Here is a 26,092-nt window from a genome sequence, read left to right as displayed (position 1 = left end):
CGGTCCCTAAATGTGCGAATGTCCAACATCAAGCCATCTCTATGCCAGTCTATCACTGGGAAACGCTCAGCATTAAGCTTTGCGCGTTATTCTGAGTCCATCTGCTTGCCTGCGAGTTTGGTCTTTTACATCACTGTAGGCCATTAAGCTACGTTAAGCGTTGTATATGTCCAGCAGTGGAATCCTTAAGTATTGAGGGAAACCCTAATAGCCTGCATGCAGCACATCCACAATATAAAGTTAAGGCAACTAAACAACCAAGAGAAATATATGTCAACCTCAAAAATGTAACATTGGATCTGTATATCCGCATCGGGGAATAACATTATAATCTCGTTCACGGTAGAGAAAGATGCATGTAACGTTAGGCTACACAGGAAAAGTAACCGTGAAGACACTGAATTTAACATAAAACAGCCGTCATAATAATCACAAATACACTTACATTGCTGTAAATGAGTTTTATGAATGAATGACTTGTTCTAACTGTTGCTGGTCTTCAACACGCGCTTTTGCACCATCTGATGGTGAGGTCGACTAACAGCAGATAGAGAGTATGCTCGGCAATCTACTGCTTTTCCTGCAGTTCCTGGACGTCAATGTTGAATTTACTGTCGAATTTGAACCACTGAATTTGTGGAAGCGAATTTGCAAAGCGAAATAAAATGGACCGAAAATTGCTTGTTGAATATTATTGGTTGTATTTTTAAACAGTTTGAATATTTTGGAAGTGAAATATGAAAGGTGAATATGGATTATTGAATTTTTAATAATGAAAAGGTGTTTGAAATGTTTTTAATTGAAATATTCACAGCTTAAATATTCAACCATGTTGAATTTCAGCCCATAAAAATGTAAGCACTAAAAATACAATGCATTAAAATGCAAGCATGGTTAATGCAATGCCTATTTTTTTTCAAGTAGTGCAATTCAACAGGCTTTTTATTTCAAAAACATTTGACATTATTCTACTTCCATAGTAGTCCTTGGAAAAACCAAAAAGTAGTGCTTGAAAAGTCCTTGAAAGTCCTAGAATATCATTTTACAGTATCTGTACGCACCCTGTATTCCAATTAGCTATATAATAGGGGCTTTCGCACCGGAGGAACTTTTTCATAGTTCCTAGAACTATTGGCGAAAGTAGACGGATTTTGGCGCGGTCGCACTGCAGGTACTAGGAACTATTTTAGTTCTAAGAACTTTTTGGAGGAACTAATTTAGCTCCTACTTAAAAGTCGGGTCTAAAACAACACTATAGGAACTATCTGTGACATTAGTGTACTCTGATTGGCCGAACGCACGCGAAACACCAGTACCCGCCATTTTTTAAAAAGGCTGTGTAAACACACAGATTATAGCCTATATATTTTCTCCACAAACTAACTCTATGAACATGGAAAACAGTGATAGATGGGCCTCTTAAATTGAATAACTTTTCATTACTGTCTACTTTCGATGTATAATAGTTATATCTAACAAATTAGGACTGTTAGACAGATCGTAAACTAATGAACACGGAGAATGCGAGCATTGTTTATTTGCTCAGACTCTGTCGTTTCTCAGCGCCGTCAAAATAAAAGTCACAACAACAAGCGTGTCTTGCATCACTTCAGAGTTCCTACTGGCGGTGCGAATGCAACCAGGAAACGTTCCTAGGGGAACCATTAGTTCTCGGGGAACCATCCTGGTGGTTAGTTCCTAGAACTATGTTCCTAGAACTATCCGGTGCGAAAGCCCCTAATGTCTGCTTCTAACTGTGCTATTTTGACTTCACTCAATTGATGACATTTATTGATGAGTTCTTGTGTGGTTGTGTGCTCTGTTGAGACTGTCTTGCATGTACAGTTTGGTGTAGACATTTTATAGACTATTTTTCTCCACTGATCTCGTAGCTTGAAGGGTGACTTAGGGCGTCTTCACACTGGGCACGTTTGCTGCTGTCCGATTCCGAGCGTGATTGTTCCCAGTAGGCCTGTCACGATAACAAATTTTGCTGGACGATAAATTGTCCAAGAAATTATTGCAATAAACGATAATATTGTCGTTCTGAGACCATTTTCATCTAAAATAAGGATAATGGCATAATAATGCAGGTACACCTTTTCAAAGATCAATAAACATTTATTTCTAAAGACTACTTAACACTGAAAATGGAAAACATTTTAAATATCCACAATAAATGAACAAAACAATCAAAAACAATAAAAGCAATGGACTCTCAGTCTCTGTTAACAAAAAAATGCACTTGAATAAATACCAAAAACAATAAATAAAATAGATGTAAACAAAATTGCACTTAAAAAAATATTAAACATTAGGCTCAGACATAAATAGTGAGACATTCCATAACAGGCAAAACTGCCAGTTAGGACTTTTGTAAACAAACAAACAAACAAACGGATGATTGTGTTTTAGGTGCATGCATGTTTGTTGTGTTACCGCTTTTAGCGTTTCCATTACAGATTTGTGCATAACTTTTGATAATTTTTTCTAAATATCGATTAAAAAACTATTGCGAAATGAAGGCTCATTGCAGGCTCACTCTCGCTCGTATCCCAGGTAAATCATCAGCACTATGATCCCTATGTGTTTTTTTTAACTAAATACATCATAATCGGCTAAAATGCACTTTACTTCCTGAACAAGCATGCTACCGAGTCCGTGTTGCTTTCACATTCATGCGAATCACGGCACAGCTCGAGTGAAACCGAACTCAGACCACCTCCCTCAGGTAGTCTTGGGTTCGGTACCCCGGTGCACACCGGGGTCCGCATGACTGCTTTTACATTAGCAATTTTTCATGCGAACCGTGTCCCGTTCCGAACTAAACTGCCAGTGTGAAAATGCCCTTAGATACAAGTTTAGGGTTGATGGAATTTCTAGTTCATTCATAAGTCAACATCTTCACAAAAAAGAGGATACGATCATAAAGCAAAACCATCCTCAGCCTTGAATAGTAGTCAATTTCAGTACTTTGTCGACATATGATATTGATATCTTAGTGCTGTTTCCAAAATTCCATTTCAATTGCCTTTTGCTTCCTCATAGGCCTTACACCATGTCCTAACTACATGCGACGCCGCGACACGCGATAAAAGGTATCTTTTCCATGTTAATCAGAATTTTTGTCCTAACCAGCCGCGACAGCAACACACAACGATTCTATTTTAGAAACTTTTTTTCAGATTGTTTCAGTAACTCGTAAATGTAAAATGGTGTAATATTCATGAATTTGATTATGTACTTATCCATTTCGGTGAGAGTGCTGGCTTGCCGAGAGAGCCAACCCACGCACTCTTCTGATTGGCTGTGATTTTTGATTGACTACATTGTGTCCCATAGTCGCGTTGCGTCTGGTGTGGACAGTCAAATTATTTATCGCTGGAATCTTATTGCATCGCGTCTGGTTAGGACACGGTGTTATACGGATCCATATGCAGAAATGTATTGACAAGATTTCTAGGTTGCCTCCTTGTGTGCCTGCCATCTATACTTCCTGTTTTATTATACCCCTTTCAAAAGACTTGATGAGTGACCTATACTGAAGGGAATCACCATCAAAACAATCTGGGAGCAGGTATAATCCCTGTTTTAAAATATCAGTTTTCCTTTTCAAAATAGCAGTGAGGGATGAACTGTAAATTTCCCTTTTGATATGGTTCACTCACATTGCATCAGTAGCTGATGTGATGCGTATGGGGAAAACTCAGTTTTTCTCTGAATACTGAAGCCTGGTTGGTTCAAGTCTGTGCACCAACTGATGCAATTAATTAATTAATTAATACATTAATTAACTTTGGTTCAAACCAATCATAATGATCTACTCCCTTCTTGCAATCATCTTTCATTAAACCCTTCACAGTTGCCTGTGAACAGTTTTTGAATGTTTCCAAATGTTTGTAAACAGTTTCATTAATTTCACTTGCTTCACCAAGAGCATCTATTTCATTTCAATGGTGTCCATTACATTTTCTAGTAAAATCTGAGTTTCCTCTGTACAAGGAGATTCAATTTTAAAAGTTTTCTTTCATTAGCAACATCTTGTTCCTTTTATTTCTCTATTTCGAAATCTCAACTCAATATGCCTAAAGATTTAGATTTAGATGTTTAAATGAACATTTCAATTGAGAATATTCAATAAGGATTCACAGAAAAGGTACTTTCGCTCTGCAGTCATATCACTTTTTCTCCCCGTACTACGAGGCCTTTCCTCTGTCAAGTCTGTTTCATTCATCATCTTGGAAATAATCCATCCATAAATGTATCCACAGTCATTGTCCTAGTCCCAACTGCCTGTGCTTTGTAGAACCCAAAAATGTACAACCCAAGTCCAACGAGGTCAACTAATTAATCCATACAAAGTTCCACAATGAAGAAGGTTTCAACCTTTTATAGTGACTACTACACTACTTGATCTTTTTGTGTTTCTCAATTACGATGTCCTTACAGGGAATTCATTAGTGCTCCAGTGAGGTGATACAATGCTTTTTTTTTTTTTTATTGCACATAACATTGTTCAAGAGACATGCAAAGGGCAGCAATCCAATATTTTAAACCATATTTTTGTCTTTTACATAATTTTATAGGCACAATGATTATTGTCCATATGCAGAGCACTGCCCAACCAGCAGATGTCATTGTTCTGACCGTTAAGTTAATTGAATGGCTCATACAGTACCAAGTAAATTGAATGGCTCATATAGCACATATTGAATATAAATATTACTTTTGCCAATGTTATTTTCAAGAATTTCTACCTTTTAATGATACTTTACTTTCTGCTGTACAATTACTGTGTTTACACATGGCATTATTTTCTTCTAGGCACTTCCCACCAACTTTCAAAGCTTCAGTTGGAAAAATTGTCTATACTTTGGAGACAAAACTATCCCGATCAATGCGTATTTCTAGCAAAGCCAAAGCAGAGTTTCTCTATTTCCCCAGTCCTGATGTGTCCAATCCTCAACTAATGGTGAGACTATCATTATTGAAAATCCCATGCACTGTCTTTCTAATCTATACCATATGTTCCACGTTTTAAGGTTCAGTTTCCTCTCTTTTACTTGTTTTGTCTGGTTTAGGTACCACAGTACAGAACCAAAGATGAACAAATGAATCTCTTCTCCTTTGGGAGTGTCTCCATGAACATAAAGACTGAGAAAATGGGATACTACCTTGGTAAAATTATATTATTATAACATCAGAATCATAGTTTCTAGTGATAAGTCATCAAGTAATTTTAATTTACATAATTGTGTCTTATTGTGTCTCACTACAGGAGAGGGCTTGAAAGTTTTGGCTGAAGTTCAGAACAATTCATCCCGTACAATCAAGCCAAAATACTGCCTGTATGAAAAACACAGTTTTTTCGCAAAAGGAAAGAGAAAACTTCACACACATGACCTTTTTAAAGAGGAAGGGGAACCTATCGAACCGAACTCAAGCAAAACCATCACCAAAGTGCTGCCCATTCCTCCCAGCCTTACCGTCTCTATCCTAAACTGTAGGATCCTCAAGGTTGAGTACAGACTCAGGGTGAGTTTCAGCATCTAAAGCAAAAACAAATAGTAAAATTAATAATAATTAATAATAATAATTCATTACATTTATATAGCGCTTTTCTCAGCACTCATATCGCTTTACATAGAAAGGGGGAATCTCCTCAACCACCACCACCAATGTGCAGCATCCACTTGGATGATGCGGCGACACCCCTACTCTTTCGAAAGACATCCTGGGATTTTTAACGACCACATAGAGTCAGGACCTCGGTTTTACGTCTCATCTGAAGGATGTGCAATGAACAAATGTGCAGTGCATAAAATTGCAATGAAATGAACAAATACATTAGATTGGCCTGCCAGGTCTCATTGTTAATACATAGGTATTAAAGGGGTCATATGTTGGTTCTAAAAAGAACATTATTTTGTGTATTTGGTTTAATGCAATGTGTTTATGTGGTTTTAGGTTAAAAATAGTCATTATTTTACACATACCGTACATTATTGTTGCTCCTCTATGCCCCGCCTTTCTGAAACGCGTAGATTTTTACAAAGTTCATCGTTCTTAAAAGCACGTGTGCTCTGATTGGCCAGCGATCCAGTGCATTGTGATTGGCCCGAATGTGACGGAAATGTCATCCCCCTTACCATATTTGGAACATCAGCTCCCCAAAGCAATAATGACAGGTGATAATGTTGGCACTACCTTATCAATTCGAGCCCGAATCTGATCCAGAAAATGCAGATGACCAAGCTGATCGATCAACTTTGCCAACGCGACTGGACCAGAACATATCAGATTGGTAAGGCAACACTTTACCAGTATGTGAACACTTCCCATAACACCTGATGTACTCGTTACATCATAAGAAGAATGGCATCTACGCTAATATTAGTCTCTCTGTTATTCCCGAGGTTTATCGCAGTCCACCGGATCCAGGCCATATTCAGATGTGGTATCGCCTGGACACTATGACAACGCAGTCCTGAAGTGTCAACTAGTCTCTCCCCTGTGAAGGCCTCTTTCCCTTCCCTTTACCTCTGTACAGTTAAAACGTTGTCAAAATGATTCCAGTTCACATATGCGGAAGCAACAAAAAATTCTGTATTATGAAAAGGCCAGACAAGTAATTTGGTGGGGTCAATTTGTAAAGAAAGACTACTCGCCTGTGCACATATATATGCAAACGCGCATACCTATAGACACGCTGTCAGCGTTTTCACAGATTTGCGTTTTTGAAGCTTACGCGGAGATAATGTTTTTCAACATTTTTCAGCGCCTGCACCTTGGAACCAATTTCAAGGCTTGCGTTCTCGAGCCATCAGGCACTGTTGTTGTGCAAATAAGCAGGCCGGAGCGCAGTAAGGGTTTTCTGTTAGAGCGGTGTTGTGTAAGCGGCCCCTAAGTTAATAACTAATGATCTTTGCAACGGAAGCGAATCAATCAAAACTAACTTTAGCTGGACAATAACTTTATTCTAGAGCTGCTGTAAAGCCAAAACAATCTCTGTTACTTAAATTTCCTATTATCACTGTAAAGCTGCTTTGAAACCATCTATATTGTTAAAAGCGCTATATAAATGAAGGTGACTTGACTTGACTTGGTAAGGTTTTATTTCATTGGGGACATAATTACTGATTATAATGACTTATACTGTCTTTTTACGCGTTGCACCGTGTTACTGTGGGAGAACACTATGTAAACATAAAACCATGTCTGCATTTTTTATCGTAGAAAAGACAAATAAGCGTTACTCTTTACTGCTCAAAACTCGCATTTGAATAGTCGGTAGCAAATTCTTAAAATATGAAAACATACTTACAGGCTGTGTCTGTGAGTCCGAAGCGCCAGACTGTACATGTAATGATGGAACTTTAGAATCAGCCGTTGTGCACAGCTAGACTTGTACTCTCTGGAAACAGTCCTCCGAAAAATGTGCAGCACAGAGTCAAATATTTTGGTTGTACTGTTCTGCAACGATGTTGTAAATAAAGCTTAACCGCTGTTTTCTAATAGTGTCCTCTTTTGGAAGGCCAAACAGTTTGTAGTTTGGCTTTCGCAACAAACAAAAAACACAGCGTCTCCATGACATGGCAGCGCCGGCGGCGGCGGCAACAATACAGCGAGAATAAAAGTTATGCCTTCTTTCTTTGCATATACATTTGGCCGGTGTTATGAAACTCTCCCACAGACTGACATAGATTTGTGGGGGCGTGTTTAAACAAAGTGTTTTAGGAAGTTGTGGCTGAGCCTTAACTTTTACAAAGAATATCTCTTTGGGTTTGAGAACTCTGCAGATCTAATACATGCACAAACAGCTACATAACACACTAAAGAAAAAGGAAAACAAGAAATTGCATCATATGACCCCTTTAATACGTAACATTTACAGCTGCAAAACATAAATTTTTGTACGTTTAAAAGATGCTGAAACCATATGGATGTGTTGACAACATTTAACTGACACATTTAGAAACAATATAGCATCAAAAAGATATTTTGAGCCAATTAATCCTACTCCTACCTCTAAACCTACCCATAACCATTTCTTAAAAATATGTACAGTTTTAAAGAAAAACATAAGACAGACAAGACCTAAATAATTTATTGTAAAAATTTCAAAAACTACCAAAAGTAGTTCAAAAAAGCAGTCGCAGTCCTCACTAGCAGAATATAACAGTTTTGTATGAGGTACGGAGCAGAATTTAAGATATTAGTTGCTGAAAATCTTTTCCCAATCTACTCTGTGAAGGTGCGCATTTCTCATTCCAAATGCACATCACCCAAAATGCGGCATGTCACAATCTGTGGCAAAGATGGTTAGAGCCAATGAGCATTTGATATCACTGCCATAAAACGTGTTGTGAAGCTTCATGGGGCGGCGATTTTGTGATCTGAGAACTAGAAGGTGTTCCCTAACCCTATCCATAGCTCTATCACTCTACCCATGACACCCAGAGAAGGTGGAGCTGGACTTAATTTGGCTCTGCAGAGAGCACCAGCATACAAATAAAAGTGATTAATTTTGTGAATTTATTTTACGTTTTTGGTATATTATATGATTCTATTGTCAGTCACAGCATAGGACTATACTGAGAAAATGCCTGTTTCCAACAGCAAATGGAATAAATATTAGGCTACATGATAAACAATGGTTAAACGATTACAGAAATGCTATTCATTTTAAAGGAACACTCCACCGTTTTTTCATATTAAACTATGTTATTCCCTTAACTAAGACGAGTTGATACATACCTCTCTCGTCTCAGTGCGTGCACTCAATCGCTCTGGCGCGCGGCGACACTTTGATAGCACTTAGCTTAGCCCAGTTCATTCATTAGGGACCAAACAGAGATGAAGTTAGAAGCGACCAAACACCTCCACGTTTTCCCTATTTAAATACAGTTACACGAGTAGTTACACGATCAAGTATGGTGACACAAAATAAAACGTGGAATAGCACTTGGGAGCACTTCGACTCGGCGCAGTAAAAAGTCACGTTGGTTCTAATGACAGAAGTGAGAGGGAGAGGGGAGAGGATTTTTCAGGAGTGACTTTTTACTGCGCAGAGTCGAAGTGCTCCCAAGTGCTATTCCGCCATAAATTATAGTTATCCTTTTTACCCACTTAGAAAAGCGCCACGTTTTATTTTGTGTCACCATACTTGGTCGTGTAACTACTCGTGTAACTGTATTTAAATAGGGAAAACGTGGAGGTGTTTGGTCGCTTCTAACTTCATCTCTGTTTGGTCCCTAATGAATGAACTGGGCTAAGCTAAGTGCTATCAAAGTGTCGCCGCGCGCCAGAGATAGTTAAGGGAATAACATAGTTTAATATGAAAAAATGGTGGAGTGTTCCTTTAAAGGTTTAAAGTGTAATCTTGTTTAACAATGTAATCAAAACTAATTTGCAGCAGAAGTCATAGAACAGAGTGAAATGTAATCATTTTTATGTTAACTGCTTTTAATAAATTTGACTGAAAACAATGCCATTGATATGACAATTTAATACAAAAGAATCAAAATGGAGAATGTGAAGTTGACATTGATTTCTGGGTAACTATCTTGTTTAGACCCCATATTAGTAAGATCCTGTTGCCTTATTGGTAGTGAATTTAAGGCAGTGTTTTGAATTTCTATCGTGATTGTGAAAAATGTTGCCATTGTAGGTCATTCATGCTGCATCAGAATTGCCAAAGTAACTCATATCATTGTTAAGGGAGAAAACTGAACAATGTAATACGTTTTTTTCACCTTTGCTACGTGTAAAAACAAGGAAAGCAGGTTAAGGGGGCGACAAGAAGACGGCAGATAGCAAAAATATTAATAATGTCTCTGATTAAACCCACTGCCTATCACTCAATAAAATAATCAAATTGCTGAGTGTTTTTGAAAGTTTTGTTTTTTGTTTGGTTTAAAATCAAAACACTGCCTTAAAGGTGAACTAAGTAACTTTTTTTACCTTAACTGAACAGCTTCGGAGTCATTGGAATGGTTATATTACTTATTTCGGGTTGAATGGTGGTCGTTTCGCACCCCCCTGGTGCCCGTGAGCGGAAAATACGCACTTGCAACTTTGAGCCGGCGGGCCGCCAGCCGCTGCGTCAGGAAGTCTCGCGTGATATCAGGTCTCGCGATGTAAACAATTGCTTTACAGCCAAAAGAAATCTGCTAAAATGCTGTCATTATTGAGCTCCCTCACGCTGTCCGAACCCGAATGAAGAAGAGACGTTTTAAAGAACGTCCGATCTGCTTTGATGTCATTGATCTACTAGCCTCTGGTGTCAGAATCAACAACGTGTTTTTACAACAGTGTTGTCAAATATCTATTCCGAAACTGTGGGGGGAGCTCTAGAGAAAAACCTGCGAGCAAAAAGCGAGAATACAGCGAAGAAGTCCCGAAGCTACTGAGTGCTGCTTTAAAATCACTAGCAGAAAGGCAGCGCGGTTTTCCTAATATGGCATCTAAACAAGATGCTTAACCAACACGGTGTGACGTCAGCTTCACATTCTCTATTAATGCCACGATTTTTATATTCATAAATAAGGATTTGTACACATTTGTACGGCTGTAAAGTTATTAATACATAAATGTACATTTTAGTGCTGTCAATACATCAGTATTGTATGTTTTAGTGTGTATGAAAACATAAGTAAATGGACATGTGGTAGAACCAATAGGCCTACACACAAATACTCCTGAGATTAAGTTGCAGCGGCATATCTGTGTTGTATTTTTAATTTAAAGCTGTATCTTGACATGTTCACTGTCTTTAAAAATCAAGGTCTGTGCTGATAACTCATCTTGTACAGACAAAAGTTTCTGTTAACCACTCCTAATTGAATAATTTGTTGTTGTTTTTTGTGTTGGTTTTTTCAATGTACGTTTTGTGCCTAGGTCTGCCTGGATGTTCCATTTGCTTCGGAGATCAAATTCCCAGTAGTGATTCTTCCTCTTCAGTCATTATCAGGTGTAAGTAGTGCTACAAACAGTGACTTTGGAATCTGGAATCAACCACCAGGTGGCAATGCACCATTTAATATGGTTGAACCACCTGGCCATTGTGGTGCTCTGGGTTACCCTGGACCTCCTCTGAGTCAATATCCTGCTCCTGGTTACCCTGGACCTCCTCTCAGTCAGTTTCCTGCTCCTGGTTACCCTGGACCTCCGGGTCAGTTTGCTCCCCCTAGTTATGATGGACTTCCCAGTCAATTTGGTCCTTCAGTTTCACATCAGTCGGACTCATCAGCTCCACCTCCATATCAGGAATGTCATTTGTATCCACAGTGTCCAGACCACCTTGAAAAATCTTGACAAAATGATGACAAAATTATAAAATCACCTTGTAGGTTTGTTTTCTGATTATTATTTTTTACCTAGATCGCTAAAATGATTCATATTATTTTGTGCCTATTTTAGTAAGTGATGTGGACTGTAATTAAAGGGGTCCTTTTATGCCCTTTTACCAAGTTTTGATTTTGTTTTGGGGTGTACTACAATGTTTTCATGGTTGATTGTTAAAAAAAAGCCTTATTTTTCATATATTTTTACAGTTTTACAGCTCCTCTCTCCCCAGTCTGGCTTGAACGCACCATTTAGTTCCTGTTTCGATGAGGCCCCTCCTTCCAAAATACGGAATGTGCTGTGATTGGTTTGTTGGCCCAGTGTGTTGTGATTGGCACCGCTTAGTAGAGAAGCGCATGTTTGGGAAATGTCACGCCCCTCCATAACTGCGAGTTCTTCTCTAATTTCAATAAATAAGGATGGCGTAAATTTTAAACAAATTTAAGCCCGCTTCAGACCGCAACAATGTTAACGAACAAGAGGATCGTGCAGAACGGATTTCAAGCACAGACTTTGCAAGCACATCATTTTACAGAACGTTTCAGAGTGCTATGTTTTTTTTGTAATTTTTTATAGATTATCCACCATTTAATCATATTTGTCGGATACTATGGTAATACAAACAGTAATTGATCACAAAACCATGGATAATTTTCCTAAGGAGCGGTGAACAGCCTTACAAAAGCAAGAACTTACAAAAGCTACAGTAAACACTACATCAATACTGTAATGCTAGCAGGCTAGCGGAGGCAAATATTTGCCCTTTGTTTACATCATAGCAATTACATACAATTATACTGTTAATAGACAACACAATTACAAATAATAAGACATACTTACTAGTTGTGATCCATTATTAACAGATTGTGCCGACAAAGTGGGAAAAGCTACGTCTTTCAGGAGAAGCTTTTGTCCGTAGCCTGCATTGTACTCTTAGGTTCTGGAAGTTGCTCTCCATAAAATTGCAGCGCACAGACAAACGTTAGGGTTATAATGTTCAGGAACATATAAAGTTCATCTGCCTTAGGACAAACTTTTTCCCAATGTGGAAAAAAAAACAGAGACCACACTCTTAATCTTATCTAGCGCAACTCAACCAGGCACCACCCCTTTTTTTTTGCGAATTCCGTGGGCGTAGATCATTTAAATGAGTAACATTGTGATTTCACAAGAACCGGAAAAAACGCGTTGTAGTTCTTGGAAAAGAGGATTCTGTTAAAATATCTCCCTTTGGAGTGGACTCTAAGCTTTGTAACCTTGCAGATCTTTTTTTTATGCTCAAACAGCAACATTACACACTGAAGGTGAAAAAGTGAAAAAGCATAATAGGACCCCTTAAAGGCACACTATGTAAGATTTTTGGATTAAAAACCACTAGAACAATGTTATATATTTAGTTGTATTGCATTCAGTGATGGGTATAACGGCGTTATAAATAAACGGCGTTACTAACGGCGTTATTTTTGTCAGTAACGAGTAATCAAACTAATTACTGTTTCCTCCGTTACAACGCCGTTGCCGTTACTGTCAATAAAAATGCGGCGTTACTATAATTGAGCTCACTGAAGCGGTTTTCATCCGAGTAGGTTCTCTCTGTGTGTGTGTGTTTATGAGGCGCCGGACTGGACAAAAGCGAGGCGAATGCCGCGAGCCAGTGCGCTCGACAGTCCGCGAGAGAGACCGAGTGTGTCTGAGAACGCGCTCGACAGTGCGCGAGAGAGACCGAGTGTGTCCGAGAACGCGCTCGACAGTGCGCGAGAGAGACCGAGTGTGTCCGAGAACGCGCTCGACAGTGCGCGAGAGAGACCGAGTGTGTCCGAGCAACGAGCATAAATACTTTATTTATAAATAAATTACACATTTCAGCATTTGAATAATCTCTGTAGCATATTGGTATCATATGCAATGTTTTAATTAGTTTATATAGCCTAACATAAATTCCAAAATAACCTGCAGGGAACGTTCAAACATGGCTATTTGTTTGACCGGTTGTTGTGCGGCAAACACGACTAATTTGGCTAAAATAACCTCTGATGATGACGTTCTCTGTAGGTTATAAAAATAAAGCCCCAAAAGATTATTTTTTATTATTATTATTTATGTTGGTACATTGTTCAGTATTATATTGAGAGCACTTTTTGTTAAACTTAATATTGTGAGGAAGAAAATACTTCAAGTAGGCTATACAGAATGTCTACCAGTTGTAAAGGTGTGTGAGTTTTATCATTTTAATGATATGCACTAGTGTATGTGTATGTAGGCTATATTTTCTATTACTATTTATTTATTTTTGGTACATTTCTTAAGAAGCATGTTCTTAATTCATTTAACATTTCATATTGGGGGTATCCAAGAAATTTCTTATATTTAAACTTGAAATTTTTTTTTTTTAAAGTAACGCAATAGTTACTTTCCCTGGTAATTAGTTACTTTTGTAATGATGTAATTCAGTTACTAACGCAGTTACTTTTTGTGAGAAGTAACTATAACTAATTACTTTTTTAAAGTAACTTACCCAACACTGATTGCATTATCCCAAATGTTTCCAAGAATGTTTAAATCCAGAGAAATTAGCAATGCATCCCCTATCAATGACATCATCCAGCGTTACCCTCGATTTCTGGATTTATTCTGTAGAAACCATGGAAACACCATAGACGCTTTAAAATAGTATGTGTTTTATTAGACAGGTGAGCAATTGTTTGAATACATTCATTGACAGAAAACTAATTATTATATAGCTCAACAGTTATTTGTCTTGTCTTATTGTTTAAATCTCGTTTTCTTGATTTAGCGCGAGTACCATGTTTTACCATACCTAATATCGATCTAGCTTACTGCAGTGTGTAACAAGTGTCTCATAGTAGCCGCATAGTAGCGAACGCACAGAGTAGCATTATAACAAAACTTTCAACACACTCAAATGTAAACTGTTACCCCACATATATGATCGGTAGAAGTGGAAGAGGTCATCTGCGGCATAATAAAAGCTCCACTTCTCTCGAGCCAAAATCAGGTTCATCATCAAGCTACGCGTTTGTTTTGAATAAGCTACCTCTAGCTGCGAAAAATTACATAGTGTTCCTTTAAAGTTAAAAACAAATTCTATACTGTTTTTTTTGTTCTTTTTCTAAACCTTTGGTATAATGTACATTCTCTTGAAAAAGATAAATCCTTCTTTATTATGAAGTATACTGTTCTCCAGAAATTTTCTATGCCTTATAAAGTTGAAGAAAAAATGTATGTGAACCCTTGGATTTTTGATTTTCTGCATAAATTGTTACAAAATAATCAGATTTTCAACTGTCATAAAAGGGAGTCTGCTTAACACGACCATATATTTTCATGTGAACTGAAAACTGACTATACTGCAGTTAGATTAAGTATTGTATATATTTTCATTTATGAATGAATATAAAACATAAAACTGAAATTACTCATTAATTACTCATATTATCATTGATAATCATATCTGTGCAAAACATATGCTCTGCATGCATGTCCCCTCTGCCTGTCCGCATGTCTCAAGTTAAGCTCTGGGGTGATAGAGAGAGGATCACCAACAGGAAGTGCATGTAGCAGTTTAGGCAATTCACTGCTGATTCAAGATATGAACCTATTTCAAGGTATGACAAAATTTAGCCAATCAGCATTCTCTAATCTAATCCAAAAAGAGAGAGATTTTATGAGCCCCAATGAGCCCCAAGTTTTCATAAAGATTGTATTCAAGGTAAAGACGATTGCAGTGACATGCAGGAGTCTTATATTATAGGAACATGCAAGTCTGTTATTAATAATAAGTAAACAAACCATGTATGTGTTTTGCTGTGTTTAGTAAATCTGAACAAAATCCACATGTTAGCTATATGCAGTAAGGTCAAGGTGGATGGTATAGTGGTCTTTTGGCATCTCCATGTGGTGCTGTTTGGTATCCAGCTTGACTAGTATTTATTTATATAAAAGAAAGCTCTAAACAAATGTAACATATGTAATTTATCTATTTTATTTATATATTTATTCTTCAGTACTTGCAGTTGCACTGTTGGCTATATATACATTCTGAATTATAAATATAACGGTTTTTTTTCTTACAAAAAATAAAATTATGTTCTGGAATGTTTTCATGTGTACTTTAGTTCTGAAGTATATGGACTCGTCATTTGGTTATTGTTTATTATTTTGGATATTTCCTTCTGTTAACCCTTTTTCTTTAAAAAGAAAACTTCACTATTTTACATTTAATAATTTTAGAATATCATTCTGGCATGGAAGTCGCCACTGCATATTATAGAAACAATCTTGTAAATGGATGGAAAAACAATAGTTTGAGTAGTTTATTATTAGATAAATATTGCAGTTTGGAGTAAAATAGTAGCCTTTTTTATAGGCTACTCTTAAAACGTCAGCATGAAACAGAAGTAGCGATAGTCTTTCATTCCTTCTGTTTGTGGCATATGTCTGAGTGAAACGAACAAGAAAAAATTTAGGACAGGACTTGAATTTATCAATTGGGAATTGATTAGATCGTTGGATCATTGTGGTTTGCTATTGCTGTGATCTTGTGACAGGTTGTCCTGAGGAATTATACATGAATTATAATAATAAAAAAAGATTTGCACAGAATATAGAATTTATAATAAACTAGTGCAAAATGCCCATGCAAAATCAGTTTTTGTGTGTTTTTAGTAATTGTTGGTTTGGTGTTTTTTTTATTGCTCGTTGTTACAATTACACAGCAAAAGTTAAGTGAAATTTTTATTTGTGCATGGTAGAAAGCACACAGTGAACTCTGAGAAAACGCTATGCTTGAGCAAACAGTTTGTGAATAGGCTACTACAAATGATGGCCGTGAAAGAGACTGTGAATGCATTGAATAGGATATGTTTAGTTGGTGAATAGCATAGGCTACTATTACACAGTAGCGATAACGTTAAGCGCACCAGAATGAAATATAATATTCAGAAGTAAACAGCATAGCTGACTTACAGATTCAGTTAACATCATCAAATGAAAAAGCACGTCGATTCAGGTAGCAGTGCAAAGTGCCCGTGCAAAATCAGTTTTTGTGTGTGTTTTTAGTAATTGTTGAATTGGTGTATTTGAGTGCTCATTGTTACAATTACACAGCAAAAGTTCAGTGACGGTGTGCATGGTAGAAAGCAAATACTGATACTGACATAATGACATACAATAAATGTGGAAAACTGAACTACACGATTCAGATAGCAGGCTACACAGTGAACTCCCGAGAAAACGCTACTTAAGCTCCGCTGCTTTCTTCGACCCTCTCTGTCTCTGGTCCTGGGCTGTGCTCACTCAGTGTGCACGACGATTCAGGGAGCAGGATACACAGTGAACTCCGAAAAAATGCTACGCTTGAGCAAACAGATTGTGAATAGGTTACTACAAATAATGGTCATGAATAAAATATAATATTCAGAAGTAAACAATGTAGCTGACAGAGTGTTTATGTCAGAATGTTTATTTTTAAACCACAACCTTCTTGGGGCTTCTTTTACCGATATATTTACCGATATATTTTGCATTTCTAATCCAAACGTCAAACTTGGCACTGCACTTACTCGTGCCCGTAGCGAGACACCTGTCAAGTTTGAAATCCATCGGACTAACGGTTCGAGAGATATGCGAATAACAGACATACTTGACTGACTGACAGACAGATGTTTCTGTAATTTATAGATAGATATTTAACGATATCTTTTGCATTTCTAATCCAAACAACGTCAAACTTGGCACTGCACTTACTCGTGCCCGTAGCAAGACACCTGTCAAGTTTGAAATCCATCGGACTAACGGTTCGAGAGAAATGCGAATAACAGACATGACTGACTGACAGACAGACAGACAGACGTTTCTGTAATTTATAGATAGATATAATATTCAGAAGTAAACAGCGTAGCTGACTTACAGATTCAGTTAACATCCACAAAATGAATAAGCGCAACGATTCAGGGAGCAGGCAACAGTTTGTGAATAGGCTTCTACAAATGATGGCCGTGAATAAAACATAATATTCAGAAGTAAACAGTGTAGCATAATGTTTAGCTGACAGTGTTTATGTCTGAATGTTTATTTTTAAACCACAACCCTCTAATGCCTGGTTCAGATTACACGATTTTTGTGTCTGTTACGATAGTCACAGTGTCAGATTACACGATTTTGACTCCTAAAATCTTGTCTTGTCATGGACAAGAAACATGTCAGACTACATGTTGCTTTCCGACCACACGCACACATTCACTCGCAAACATTCATTCTCACACACACACACACACACACACACTCACTCTCGCTCGCTCACGACACACACTCACTCTCGCTCACGCGCACCCCCCCCCCCACACACACACACACACACACACTCACTTTCGCTCGCTCGCTCTCACTCACTCACTCGCGCACACACACACACACACACACACACACACACACACACACACACACACACACACACACACACACACACACACACACACACACACACACACTCTCACTCACTCACTGTTGCTCGCACTCTCACTCTCGCACACTCACTCACTCTTGACGGAACCCGTCGTGGAGGACCGTTAAAAAATTAAACATGCTAGTCTTTTTGTCGTGATGTCGTGAAGCATCGCAGACACGACATAGGTTGTTGCCCACTATGACACACTATACGAGATGAAACGATCGAATCTTGCGCCCCGACGCCCGTTGTCGTTTACGAATCCCCACAACACCCTACGTCAAACGGATCGGGCCAAAATCGTGTAATCTGAACCAGGCATAGATACAGACGGTTGGTCTGGGAACGCCCCCGGGAACGCCCCGTCACGTGATGTGAATTTAGCCCGTGGGGGAAAACATTGCCTTGGCGCTCATTGAAATACACGGGGCAATCATGCCGAAGAGTTGCTGTGTCGTTTTCTGTACCGCCAATAAACAAACAAATTATGAATTGATGTTCTACATCCTTCCTAATAAACACACAGAACCGGAAATGAGGACAAAATGGCTTTTGAGCTTTCTTTTTTGAGATTACTGTGTGAGTAGATCCCTGTGTGATATAGTAGTGGGTGTTAAACCCGTATTAGGCAGTGGTGGGCTAGTTTTGTCTACATCCCTTACGAAAAAGAACTATAGTAATCCTATAAGATTTCTATAGTAGTGTATAATACTTATGTGAGGTTCTGTAATACCTCTATAGTACTTCTATAGTATGTCCCAAAATACTATAGTATTCCTATAGGATTACTATAATATTTTGTCTCAAAATACTACAAGTTTCCTATAGTTGTTTTTCATAAGGGATGTCTCATTCACATTAGCGTTATCAGCTGAAGGCTCATGACGCGAGCCGTGAACCTATGGAGTAGACTGCAGTCTGTGAGTAGAGGACTTTAGGGATAACTGTCAGCACAGTCCCTTGGCAACTTCGTACTACTGATCACCGTTTTACAAAAGGATTAATAGTTTGGAGTGAAGCATACGTACAATTGGTAAGTGACAAGGTTTTATGGAGTTATAGTATGCAACATAAGTTGATTGAGTTATAGGCTAATGTTACCGCTACAGCTGCCGCGATGTCTTGGAGATTCAACCAGATCACAAAATATGTCTGGAAACGACACCTCCGGCTATTTGGTTGGGTCATTGACCCAGTTTTTAATTAAATAAGGGCTATCATAACCTATTGCAGTTAATTTTACAATGTACCGTTGCCGGTCGGCAGGCGTCAATGACTCGCAATACCACATTTTTGTCATTCAAATACACATGGTGGTCGCAGTGTTGTTTATCTTTACTTCCGGGGTTCTTCCCACCGGAGCCTCACTTTCGATTTCAAAATGGCGGCTGAATGAAATCAGCGTATGGTCCGTCAGCGCGGCATCACTCGTCAAGTTCGTAGAGAGCTTATTCAGTCAATTTTAAATTCTGATTTGGCCGCCTCTCAAATGGGTTAAACCATAGATATATTACCTATGAAGTTCAAGTACGTTAAATGCGCTAGAAATCTGCGCTCATTCAAGGATGTGCATTTATTACATGGACGGAGAAAGCAACGACACCTGCAGGATTTCATCTGACGGAACATAAGCATATTATAATCTATCTGTTCCGTGAGAGCAGAACGAACAAGCCTTTATATCTATAGACGTTTTTAAATCTGAAAACTCAAAAAATCAACGAAATTGTCAGACATCCATTAGTGCATGTTCACAGAGGAAAACAACTGAAATCAACGCTGGTTGTTCTCTCGAACGACACTCGACGACAACGACGGAATCCTAAGCCGTGGGCTAAGTAATGGGTGTATTAAATTGTATGAAATAATCCATAGAAAAGCACAAACACTGCAGAGATGGCAAGTTCAGCAGCTAAAATTTGCTGAGGTGAAGTGACGCAGGCACGCAGCTAACAGCAGACAAACGCTAGCATTGACATCAGTGGGAATCCACCTGTCACTCAAAAGTGGACACACCCTTAATTATGCAGAACTTTAAATATTAAAGCTGCCGTCGGCAACATTTTTTTGATCATATTCAGTGTAATCGACACTATAATCCGACAGAACAACATAAATAAGGTGGTTTTAGAAAAAAACCCGAGCTTCTAACTCCACCTGGAGCGTGTTATTTGTTTTGCAAAAATCCAGCGCTCCCGCTTCATCAGGTCCAATCAGCGCAGGGGGGTGTGAGATCTGACTGTCAATCACAGGTCGTGCACACGCCACAGATCCCCCTCACTCGCGCACGTTAATATCACATGCACACGCCAACGCCTGAAGTTCGCCTGGAGATTGCATGAAGCGTGATGGCGGAGAGAAAATCTACTAACAAGCTTCCAATTCCTCGGTTATTGCTATCTATGGATAGATTAGCCAGGGCAGCCTACCTCCGAGTCCATGGTGTTGATAGATGCTGAAGAGACGGACGCGTTCACAGAAAATCAGGTACACACGCACAGTGACGCACTGACGAGCACGACCTCGATGGGAGGGTGCTCGCTGGTAGTGGGGAGGGGCATGAGAGTTGTAAACATTCAAAATTTTGGCTAATCGACCCAATCTGCCAGACTTGCCGACGGCAGCTTTAATCAACTAAACGGATGAGTTATAAAAAAATGCACCCCCCTCACAGTTGCCATGAAGGGCAAAATTAGCTGTATAGACCAAAGCCACATAGAGATCCAGGCTGTAAACATGTTTTGTTCTGCTGTAAAGTTGGTAATTTTAACATGGCGGAGATACAGATTTGACTCACTTCTGCAGCCAGCGCAAGCGGCCAGTCAATGAATTGCAGTTTAACTCACTTCCGTGTTGGTTTCAAGAGAGAGACGGGGAGGTTGCCACTTGATAGAAACCGAACGTATTTAGGCCACGCCCACACCGGATGGGAAAACAATCCAACCGTCTCCATTGACTTATCATTGCGAGAGGCTGCCTCCTTGTCATTTCTGACTTATAACAAAAAACAAAACAATGTCGAAAAGCTGCTATGTGACAAGGTGTACAGCAAACAAGCTAAAAAAAACAGAAATAAGTTTTTATAATATGTCGACCCCAAAAAACAAGCATTTAAGGACACAAAAGTGGATACAGGCAATTGAAACAGAGCGCAAGGTGTCATATTACTCTGAGAACTACGTCCACTGGAGCAGGGAACGAAATCAGCGTATAGCTTAGCTTACACAAATATAATAAAACTGACATTTGGATATTTGACTTACCAGTGACAAAATGTTTACTGCATGTTTTAGTATCCAACTGTGTCGGATACGGGTGCGGGTCGGACACGGGGGAAACACGGGTCTAAACACGGGTTTAAAACAATCACATGCGAAATGAACACATCTCCAAAAATATGCCTGTATTTCAAGTTGATCAAATAATTTTAAATCTAAGTTACATCAGTTTATTTGTGCCCACGCGCCACGCCCTCCCAGGATCTATAACGTTACCTAGGCAACTTTCAGTTTAAAGAATTCATCATAACCGCGCGCGCGTTCTTGCAGTCGTCGAGATGGATGCTGAGGAGTTGAAGAAAAGAATAGCTAGTGGAGATTGTAAAGTTGTCGACAATACGTCATCAAAAATCAAGTCCAGTGTGTGGGAGAAATTTAAAGTTATCTGAAGAAAATATTGTGAAAGGCTTTGCTGCATGCATTTTCGTGTTGGATAGCCGCAAATGTGGAACATCGCTGAGGAAGCACGCAAATAACTGTGGTAACAAATCAAGCAGTTCTATCGAACAGTATGTTTCAAATTTAACACTGTTCAGTATGTGTGGTGTGCAGGGCGTGTTTGAACCCTATGGTCTGAACCCAAAATGGTCAGATGTAGGTAGCTGGCTAGACGAAATTGCGTGGCATATTGTATCCGCGTCTGTTCGATTGGTAAAATGTTATAAGGCTACTCAGTTTTGTGGTAACGTTAACCATGTTCCTCATGTACCGGACTTTTGACAGCTTCGGCTGAAGTTGTCCTTGTGTTAATTGTGGTGTAATAACTTCTGTATGACCTGGCAATAAAATCTTTTGTAAGTGTGTCTATAATGTGATTGGCTAAACTGATTTTATTTCGGGTGCGGGTCGGGTCGGGTGTCGGTTCTATTTTAAGCGGGTCGGGTCGGATGCGGATTTTAATAAGTGCTGCTGTCGGAAAACGGGTCGGATGCGGTTTTAAGCACTGCGGGTACGGGCGGGTGCGGATTTACAAAATCGGACCCGTGCAGGACTCTCACTCTGCTTCAAACTCTGGTATGCCTCAGCCCCACCCACAGCTGGAAGTCCACATTACTTTGCTGATTGTTTCCTGCAGCAGTCGCCTGCAAGCTCAAGCTCAAACGACAGCGGATACTACATGGACTGGAGACACGATGTCCCTCACCGTGAAAAACATTTCTGTCACTTACAATCCCATCAATCAGAACAATACCTTCACCAGCGGGGATTTTATATCGGGACAAGTCATTCTAGATGTAGCGAAGGACACGCAAATGCAGTCACTGAGTGTGAAAATTAAAGGGAAAGCAGAGGTTTGCTGGTCCGAGCGTCACGGTAAAACCACTGTTGTTTACTCGGATAAGGATAAGTATTATTCCGTGGAGAAGTTTTTCGTTCGGGAGGAAAAAACGCACGGTAAGAGGAATTTGTAGTTTTTGTGGTAGGCTACAGTTAGTGGAAATCAGATCGATATAAAAAGTTGTATTTTGTTCTGTAACTTGATCTTGTAGGTAATGACCACGAGACGCTGAGAGATCCATCAGGACAGCCGTGTAAGTCTGTTCGCGGATGAATATTGCAAAAAGAGCTTTGAGAATTAAACTTTATATATAACTATCTAACTTTGTTTATTTTTAATATATATTTTTTTTAGATTCTTCGGTTGTGGCACCAGGCCATCATGTTTATCCATTCACTTTTCAGTTGCCTCTACAGTAAGTTACGGTTACTTAGTTGCATCCAGAGCTCTGGTTGCATCTAGTAAAATGTAGGCTAATTGACTGTAAAATGTGTATGTGGGTCTATAACAACAAGAAGGATGCCAGAGAGAATATAGGCTAAAGAAAAGTATTTGAAGAGCAAAGTTTAATATATATATATATATACACACACACACAGTATATATATATAATATAATATACATTTTCAGTAATTTTTGTATTCATCTCGTTTTCATAAATATTTTTAAAATATTTTATATTAACTAACAAAAAGACAAACAAACAAACAAACATAAATAAATGTCCTTTAATGTACCATCAAGTAAAAAAAATAAAAATACTAATCCTTTATTTGCACTTTGCAAATTAACACAACTGTTATTACCTTTTTTAAATACCCAGACATTTTGGTTATGACTCATTAACTTTGATTTGGAGGACAAGTTTTTCAGATATTAATAATAATTATCTTTTTAAAAAAATGGCTTGACTGAACAATTTGATATAAATATATATCTAAAAAATTAAAATAGAATTAATAAAATAGAACTTCTAATTTAGCTAATATTTATTTTTTCAAGAATTTCAACCTTTTAATGATGCTTTACTTTCTGCTACAATTACTCCTTTGCACATGACACTATTTTCTTACAGGCACTTCCCACCAACCCTCAAAGCTTCAGTTGGAAAAATCGTCTACACTTTGGAGACAAAACTATCCCGATCAATGCGTATTTCTAGCAAAGCTAAAGCAGAGTTTCACTATGTCCCCAGTCCTGATGTGTCCAATCCTCAACTAATGGTGAGATTACGACTATATCCTATGCACTTTCTTTCTAATGTATACCATACATTCCTCTACCATGTTTTGAGGTTCAGTCACCACTCTTTTACATGTTTTGTCTTGTTTAGGCCCCTCAGTATGGAACCAAAGATAAACAAATGAAACTCTTCACCTCTGGGAGTGTCTCCATGAACATAAACACTGAGAAAATGGGATACTACCTCGGTAAAATCAGATCTTTTCAGATTTTGTGATTCAGCTATTGTAATAATTGACAAAGAAGATACACATTTCGTGCTTGAAATCAACCATAAGTCCATCTGAACCCACTCACCACTGGTTCTACCTGTTTTTTCTCCCTCAACTTGTTGTGGAAAAGCATCATTTAGAGCTTACACAAAATGTATACATTCAATTATAATGTAGAAAAGTACTGTTTTCTTTATAAATGTACATTTTTAATCGTGTTTTTTTATTTTTATTTTTTAAATCTCTCATAATATATGTAACATGATTCTGAATTAAGATGCCTATTTTGTCAGAATTGACAGTCATAGTTTCTAGTGATAATTCATCAAGTAATTTTAATTTACATAATCGTGTCTTATTGTGTCTCACTACAGGAGAGGGCTTGAAAGTTTTGGCTGAAGTTCAGAACAATTCATCCCGTACAATCAAGCCAAAATACTGCCTGTATGAAAAACACAGTTTTTTCGCAAGAGGAAAGAGAAAACTTTACACACATGACCTTTTTAAAGAGGAAGGGGAACCTATTGAGCCAAACTCAAGAAAAACTGTCACCAAAGTGCTGCCCATTCCTCCCAGCCTTACCATCTCTATCCTAAACTGTAGGATCCTCAAGGTTGAGTACAGACTTAGGGTGAGTTTCAGCATCTAAAGCAAAGACAAACCCTCACATTGCAATGAAGTCAACAAATACATTACATTGGCATAATTATGTTAAAATCCAGCTTTGAAATATTTTTTTGTTCAAAACTGGATTTTGACATGGCAACCATCTTTTAAATCAAGAGGTGTGCTGATTGCTCATCTCGTACAGAAACACATTTCTGTTGCCATTACCCACTCCTAATTTGTTCCTAGGTCTACCTGGATGTGCCGTATGCCTCAGACCCGGAGATCAAATTCCCAATAGTGATTCTTCCTCTTCAGTCTTTATCATCTGCAAGTAGTGGTACAAACAATGACTTTCAAATCTGGAATCGACCAACAAGAGGCAATGCATACCCCAACCCGCCTCCATCTGCCCCACCACTTAATGTTGTTGGACAACCTGGTCAGTTTGGTGCTCCTGGCAACTACAGACCGCCTCTCAGTCAGTTTCCTGCTCCTGGTTACCCTGGAGCTCCTCTCAGTCAGTTTCCTGCTCCTGGTTTCCCTGTACCTCCGGGTCAGTTTGGTCCTTCAGTTTTACATCAGTCTGACTCATCAGCTCCACCATGTGGAATATCAACTATATCCACAGTTGCCAGACCACCATGAAAAATCTTAGAATCCCCTTCTAGGTTTCTTTTATTATTATTGTTTTATCTAAATTGCTATAATGATTCATATTAATTAAGGCTTTCAAAATTAATGTGTTATTTTTTTCAGTTAAACGCTTTAAAACAGATGTTGCGTTAATTGTGTTAAATATTTTTCCCGTCATCCTTTGGCTAGCGTTACATTACACGCTCTTATTCATGCAAATGCTTTTAAACTTTTCATGCGTGATAAGACACAAAAGAGAAGTTTTGTTAACTCAAAAATCATACTTGTTAGACCTACCTAAAAATCATAAAGCACGGTTACATGGGTCAAAAACAATGAAAACAGTAACTTTTTGTGCATTTTAATAGGGCAAGTAAAAATCTAAACCTATCTGACTGGGCCAATAGAAACATTTTAGCCCTGATATATTGAAGGACACAGGCAAATGTGACATTATAATTCACATTAAGTTCACTTAAATTAAAAGTTTTTATATTTTTTAAAAGCCTAATAAATGTTACAATTTATATCTTGAAATTATTCTGTAATGCTAGTTATGACTAAAGACATCAGTAGCAGTATTGCTATCGGTGATACTGGCCTTCTTTCATAAAAAGATGCCATTAAACAAATATTTAAAATATAGGCTACTGTCTTTGTTGTTTCTACATTAATTTGGAGATTAAATGTGTAATTTAAAAAATATATTAAAAACTTTAATGTTAGGTGCAATTAATTACAGAAAAATGCGATTAATTCGTTTTTTTAATTTTTTTTTATAAATTGACAGCGCTAATATTAATATGTTACCTTTTATATTTTTAGTTAGGGGTGTTTATTGTTATTAAGCTAAAAACATAGATCCTATACTGTTTATTTTTGTCTATCTAAACCTTCATTATAATGCTTTATTTTACATCCTTTAAAAAAGACAAATCCTGCTTTATTTATGCCTTATACAGTTGCAGGAAAAAGTATGTAAACCCTTGAATTTACTATGACTTTCTTTTTGAATTCTTACAAACAA

General features: G+C 38.1%; 2 protein-coding genes and 2 long non-coding RNA genes across 7 annotated transcripts in view; 2 read left to right on the top strand and 2 right to left on the bottom strand.

Moving 5' to 3' along the window:
• Positions 1-16,387, top strand: part of LOC309499012 (arrestin domain-containing protein 3-like) — a 23,323-nt gene extending 6,936 nt beyond the window's left edge. Inside the window, exons 4-8 of one of the 4 annotated variants that reach the window (XR_014206093.1) lie at positions 4,825-4,972; positions 5,082-5,178; positions 5,279-5,535; positions 10,900-12,774; positions 13,024-16,387. Coding sequence is in view for 3 of the 4 variants with exons in the window: in XM_082170035.1 (XP_082026161.1) it covers positions 4,825-4,972; positions 5,082-5,178; positions 5,279-5,535; positions 10,900-11,316 (919 nt within the window). In the remaining variant the exon portion in view is untranslated. Of the gene's footprint in view, positions 1-4,824; positions 4,973-5,081; positions 5,179-5,278; positions 5,536-10,899 lie in introns of all 4 variants that reach the window. The other 3 variants (XM_082170035.1, XM_082170034.1, XM_082170033.1) reach the window with 3 other exon arrangements.
• LOC309499035 lies at positions 11,087-25,174 on the bottom strand. The gene is made up of 3 exons (XR_014206107.1): positions 25,073-25,174; positions 11,204-11,301; positions 11,087-11,167 (listed from the first exon to the last, which is right to left on the bottom strand). It is a non-coding gene; the product is annotated as an uncharacterized lncRNA (long non-coding RNA).
• LOC309499053 lies at positions 16,491-17,326 on the bottom strand. The gene is made up of 2 exons (XR_014206127.1): positions 17,189-17,326; positions 16,491-17,012 (listed from the first exon to the last, which is right to left on the bottom strand). It is a non-coding gene; the product is annotated as an uncharacterized lncRNA (long non-coding RNA).
• LOC309499014 (arrestin domain-containing protein 3-like) lies at positions 22,132-26,092 on the top strand. Its single transcript, XM_082170037.1, has 7 exons — positions 22,132-22,485; positions 22,581-22,622; positions 22,724-22,784; positions 23,445-23,592; positions 23,703-23,799; positions 24,198-24,454; positions 24,679-26,092. The coding sequence occupies exons 1-7, from the start codon at positions 22,224-22,226 to the stop codon at positions 25,075-25,077; spliced, it is 1,266 nt and encodes a 421-aa protein (XP_082026163.1). The 5' UTR covers positions 22,132-22,223; the 3' UTR covers positions 25,078-26,092.

Source organism: Leuciscus leuciscus (genome assembly GCF_965113295.1).
Source record: "Leuciscus leuciscus genome assembly, chromosome: 5".
NCBI lineage: Eukaryota > Metazoa > Chordata > Actinopteri > Cypriniformes > Leuciscidae > Leuciscus > Leuciscus leuciscus.
This window is presented reverse-complemented; position numbering and strand designations above follow the sequence as displayed.